Source organism: Dioscorea rotundata, plastid (assembly GCF_009730915.1).
Source record: "Dioscorea rotundata plastid, complete genome".
In the NCBI taxonomy this organism is placed as follows: domain Eukaryota; kingdom Viridiplantae; phylum Streptophyta; class Magnoliopsida; order Dioscoreales; family Dioscoreaceae; genus Dioscorea; species Dioscorea cayenensis.
The window spans coordinates 80,001-85,000 of NC_024170.1; the positions used below are offsets into that span (position 1 = coordinate 80,001).

General features: G+C 34.1%; 9 protein-coding genes across 9 annotated transcripts in view; all 9 read right to left on the reverse strand. All coding sequences in view use genetic code 11, as the record gives it.

Annotated features, from left to right (window-relative positions):
- rpoA (RNA polymerase alpha subunit) overlaps positions 1 to 369 on the reverse strand; it is a 1,014-nt gene extending 645 nt beyond the window's left edge. The window contains exon 1 of the mRNA in view: positions 1 to 369. This exon is cut by the window's left edge and continues 645 nt beyond it. Within this exon, the coding sequence (YP_009033917.1) occupies positions 1 to 369 (369 nt within the window).
- A 68-nt stretch (positions 370 to 437) lies between these two features.
- Positions 438 to 854, reverse strand: rps11 (ribosomal protein S11). Its single transcript has one exon. The coding sequence runs from the start codon at positions 852 to 854 to the stop codon at positions 438 to 440; it is 417 nt and encodes a 138-aa protein (YP_009033918.1).
- Positions 855 to 978: 124 nt separating this feature from the next.
- rpl36 (ribosomal protein L36) lies at positions 979 to 1,092 on the reverse strand. The gene has a single exon. The coding sequence runs from the start codon at positions 1,090 to 1,092 to the stop codon at positions 979 to 981; it is 114 nt and encodes a 37-aa protein (YP_009033919.1).
- A 117-nt stretch (positions 1,093 to 1,209) lies between these two features.
- infA (ribosomal protein L36) lies at positions 1,210 to 1,443 on the reverse strand. Its single transcript has one exon. The coding sequence runs from the start codon at positions 1,441 to 1,443 to the stop codon at positions 1,210 to 1,212; it is 234 nt and encodes a 77-aa protein (YP_009033920.1).
- Positions 1,444 to 1,553: 110 nt separating this feature from the next.
- rps8 (ribosomal protein S8) lies at positions 1,554 to 1,952 on the reverse strand. The gene has a single exon. It carries the CDS (start codon positions 1,950 to 1,952, stop codon positions 1,554 to 1,556), a length of 399 nt encoding a protein of 132 aa, YP_009033921.1.
- A 163-nt stretch (positions 1,953 to 2,115) lies between these two features.
- rpl14 (ribosomal protein L14) lies at positions 2,116 to 2,484 on the reverse strand. The gene has a single exon. It carries the CDS (start codon positions 2,482 to 2,484, stop codon positions 2,116 to 2,118), a length of 369 nt encoding a protein of 122 aa, YP_009033922.1.
- A 165-nt stretch (positions 2,485 to 2,649) lies between these two features.
- Positions 2,650 to 4,078, reverse strand: rpl16 (ribosomal protein L16). Its single transcript has 2 exons — positions 4,070 to 4,078; positions 2,650 to 3,051 (listed from the first exon to the last, which is right to left on the reverse strand). Exons 1-2 carry the CDS (start codon positions 4,076 to 4,078, stop codon positions 2,650 to 2,652), a joined length of 411 nt encoding a protein of 136 aa, YP_009033923.1.
- A 156-nt stretch (positions 4,079 to 4,234) lies between these two features.
- On the reverse strand, positions 4,235 to 4,885 carry rps3 (ribosomal protein S3). The gene has a single exon. The coding sequence runs from the start codon at positions 4,883 to 4,885 to the stop codon at positions 4,235 to 4,237; it is 651 nt and encodes a 216-aa protein (YP_009033924.1).
- Positions 4,886 to 4,939: 54 nt separating this feature from the next.
- The window catches only part of rpl22 (ribosomal protein L22), a 330-nt gene continuing 269 nt past the window's right edge, over positions 4,940 to 5,000 (reverse strand). Inside the window, exon 1 of the mRNA in view lies at positions 4,940 to 5,000. This exon is cut by the window's right edge and continues 269 nt beyond it. Coding sequence (YP_009033925.1) covers positions 4,940 to 5,000 — 61 coding nt within the window.

Here is a 5,000-nt window from a genome sequence, read left to right on the forward strand (position 1 = left end):
TGAGATGATATCTTGAGCAGTTACGTACCTAGGACCTCTAACACAAATGGATGCGTCTCTAATTTCATAGAGATTACTTCTCAATACAATTTCTTTCAAATTTAATAAAATTTCATGTACTGATTCTTCAATACCTACTACTGTAGAATATTCATGTGGTACCTTCTCAGATTTTGCACGTGTGATACATGTTCCTTCTATTTCTCCAAGTAAAGCCCTTCGCATGGAGATACCTATAGTATCAGCCTGTCCTTTCATAAGCGGGGACAGAATGAAACGTCCATAATAAAGACGCTTACTGTCTATTCGTGATTCAACACACTTCCACTGTAGTGTTCGAGTGGATTCTGCTATTTCCTCTCGAACCATACTAATATTCTAATTTGATCAGATCATTGAATCATTTATTTCTCTTGATAGTTCTTTAATTCTTATTTCTACACACGTCTTTTTTGGGGAGGTCGACATCCATTATGTGGCATAGGTGTTACATCACGTACGAAACTTAATAGTATACCACTTCTACGAATGGCTCGTAATGCTGCATCTCTTCCGAAACCAGCACCCTTTATCATAACTTCTGCTCGTTGCATATCCTGATCAATTATTGTACGAATAGCGTTTACTGCTGCAGCTTGAGCAGCATAGGGTGTTCCTCTTCTTGTGCCTTTGAATCCAGAAGTACCCGCGGAGGCCCAAGAAACCACCTGACCACGTACATCTGAAACAGTTACAATGGTATTATTGAAACTCGCTTGAACATGAATAACTCCTTTTGGTATTCTACGTGCATTTTTGCGTGAACCAATACGTCCATTCCTACGGGAACCAATTCTTGGTATAGATTTTGTCATATTTTATTATCTCATAATAATGAGTCAGAAATATATGTAAATATACGGAGATATCCATTTCATGTTAAAACGGATCCCTTATACAATACAGGGATTAGAAAGAAAGTTCTTTTTTTTTTAAGGATTACCCTTGTCTCTGTTTATGTCTCGGATTGGAACAAATCACCATAATTCGTCCACGCCTACGAATCAGTCGACATTTCTCACAAATTTTACGAACGGAAGCCCTTATTTTCATATTTATCATTCCTTTACCCCTGAATCTATTCCTTGGAAGAAAATGAGTCTCTTGAATTTTTGAACTTCGAATTGTATACCGTATCCTACCCACGAAAGGAATGTTTTAAAAAATCACTTAATCGTTTGAATCCTTGTTACGAAGTCTATAAATTATACGTCCCTTGGTTGAATCATAACGACTTACTTCGATTTTGACTCTATCTCCAGGTAGTATCCGTATAAAACTGCGCCGTATCCTTCCTGAAACATAACCTAGAATTAAATCTTCATTATCTAAACGTACCCGGAACATACCATTGGGAAGTGATTCAATAATTACACCTTCATGAATCAATTTTTGTTCTTTCATTCCAGGTAACCCCTTTAAAGTATCAACTAATGGAGAAGAGTTATATAACTTACTTTTCCCCTATTTCACAAATGGGAATTTAGAGCTCAAATTAGGATACCGGAGGAGGATCACCATATATAACACAAAATTTCTCCTCCAATTTTTTTTAGTCGAGCTTCTCGATCTGTCATTATACCTTGAGAAGTAGAAAGAATTACAATCCCTATTCCACCTAAAATCTTAGGAATTCGTTGATAGTTGGAATAGATTCGTAGACCGGGTCGGCTGATACGTTTTAAAATAGTTCTATATACTCCTTTACTAGCCCTTCTATGTCGTAGGGTTGAAACCAAGAAAAATCTCTTATTTTCCTGATGTTTTCGAACGTTTTCAATAAAACCTTCTCGTAGAAGTATTTTAACAATGTTTTCGGTGATATTAGTGGATGCTATTCGAACCGTTCCTTTTTTATCCATGTCAGCATTTCTTATAGAAGTTATTATATTGGCAATAGTATCCCTACCCATGACGAACTAGAATTATTGGTGTCTCCTAATTTTGATATAATCAACATGTTTTTTCTTTGTTTTATTTTTTTTTATTTAAAGTATATGCGTGAGACCTAATCCACTAATAATTAATTGTTCTATTTTTGATATCCGAAACTATTATAAGTTTATCTACTAGTATTTATAATACCTCGGGAGCTAATGAAACTATTTTAGTAAAATTAAACTGTCTCAATTCCCGAGGAATCGCACCAAAAACTCGAGTTCCTTTTGGATTTCCTTCTTGATCAATGACAACTGCTGCATTGTCATCATATCGTATTATGATACCGTTGTTACGTTTGAGTTCTTTACATGTACGTACAATTACAGCTCTAATTACTTCTGATCTTTCTAGAGGCATATTGGGTACTGCTTCTTTGATTACAGCAACAATAACGTCACCAATATGAGCATATCGGGGATTCCCTGTCCCTATGATTCGAATACACATCAATTTTCGAGCCCCGCTGTTATCTGCTACATTCAAAAGGGTTTGGGGTTGAATCATATCATTTTTTTTTTTATCTGTTATTTCAATGCAAAGAATGTCAATGCAAGGAATGAAGGAAAAAAGAAATATTGTCTTTCCAGAAATAAAGAAATCTGTGGTTGTTTGTTTTTTCATCCTCAATATAATGAAATAACCCTTTTATTTTTGTTTAGTTCTATACCCCTATCCTGTAATAACAAATTGAGTTGGTATAGGCATTTTGGACGCAGCTATTGAAATAGCGGTCCTAGCTACAGTTTCGGATACTCCGCTCATTTCATAAAGTATTCGACCCGGTTTAACAACGGATACCCAATATTCGGGAGATCCCTTTCCTGAACCCATACGTGTTTCCGTGGGTCTTACCGTAACAGGTTTGTCGGGAAATATACGTACCCATATTTTTCCACCACGACGCGCATATCGTGTCATTGCTCTTCGCCCTGCTTCTATTTGTCTAGCTGTGATCCAAGCGGGTTCAAGTGCCTGAAGAGCATATCTACCAAAACTAATCTGATTGCCTCGACAAGATATTCCCCTCATTCTTCCTCTATGTTGTTTACGAAATCTGGTTCTTTTGGGGTTATAGTTGATGGTCATTTCTTGATTCCATCTCTACTGCAGAACCGGACATGAGAGTTTCTTCTCATCCAGCTCCTCGCGAATGAAATGATTCAATAATATTACATATTTCTAATAAATAATGCACTAAACCACTAAACTAAGTAATGTCTTTGATATTTAATTTATTGAACTGTATATATAATCAAGATACAAAGCTAGACATATATATTTATCTGTAAATATGGATAATTCTTTTTTTTATATTTATATTATACCAAATCATTCTTTCTTTTTTTTTATCCCTATTGAATTACGCCAAATAAAAAAGAAAATATGGTAATCAATAAACAAGGGTTTCGCGAGCGAATATTGACTCTTTTCTGCTTCATTCGTAGTTTCAATCCATGACTTCTCAAAATAAATCAATTTGTTTTTGGTTCGTTCCGCCATCCCGCTCAATGAATCATTAGCATTCGTTTTCAATAGAATCTATGCAGTCACAAGTTTCACCGTTCCTATAGCTTCTCCATTAATGCCTAGGTCTGAATTCTGCAACGGAGCTCTCAACAAAATTTGGTCCCCGGTCAATCTTCTCAGTTTCTATTAACTCCTGGCTCTTTATTATTTTATACTTAATTTTTTTATACTATTTCTTATTTTTATTTTATATTCAGTATTGATGCTTTATCACATTGCCCTTATATGATATGATTCATAGACCATACATACTTGGAATCATATATCATTAGTATTTTTGTTCTCTCTTTCTATCATCTTTCCATTTATCCACATCCCCTTACTTTTGCCTCACAACCCATAATAAGATTTTTTCTTATGGGAAAAATTGCAGTTGCTACAACTATATGATTGATTCAGTCATATAGTGACTCTTTCTTGGGATCTCGATAATACGAAGCAATAAGTTGCTTATTTCTTATTTATATGGTTATTAAGTTCATAGTGGAGTTCAGTCTATATTTTTTCGGAATTCCAACTCTAAACTGACTTTTAAGTTAAAGAAAAAATTAACGAGTCACACACTAAGCATAGCAATTCTAACAAAAAATGGTTAATCGAATTTTTATTCAACCCTATAGAATTAGAATTGTTCTTTTTTTTTTAATAGAAAAAGAATGAAATGTCATTTTTTGTTCTATCACTATATATTAGCCAGAATAGTAAAACAAATAAAAGTCCATTATTCCTAGTCTACAAATATCCAAATTTTTATGCCTAATACTCCATAGATAGTTCGAATTGTATAGGAACAATGATCAATTTTAGCGCGAATTGTTTGTAGGGGAACTCTCCCTTCTCTGATCCATTCAACACGTGCAATTTCTTTTCCGTCGATACGCCCTGCAATTTGCACTTGAATTCCTTTTGTATCCGTTTGTTCAGTTAATTCAATAGCCTTTTTCATTGCCTTTCGAAACGAAACTCTATTTTTTAATTGTAAAGCTATATATTCTGCAAGAATATTTGCTTGTTCATAAGGTTTTTCAACTCTTGTGATAGCAATCTTGAGTCTGCGATTCGAAAAATGAAACTCTTTTTGCACATTTATCTGTAATTCTTCAATTCCTCGTGTTCGTCCTTCTATTAACAAATTCGGGAATCCAATGTGGATTATGACCTGAATCAAATCAATTCTTTTTTTTATTCTTATACGTGCAATTCCTTCGAAACCTGAGGATATTCTCCTATTTTTTTGTATATAGTTCTTGATACTATTTCGTATTTTTTCATCTTCCTGTAGACCCATGGAAAAATTTCTTGGTTGTGCGAACCAAAAGGAATGATGACTTTGAGTTGTACCAAGTCTGAAACCGAGTGGATTTATTTTTTGTCCCATATTTTTTTCTATTATCTTTCCATCCATATTTTTTTCTAAATAGAAATCTAAATCTTAGATCTTAGATTCATTTAAAAACGACTTAGATTTATCCTTCAATACAATTGTTATATGA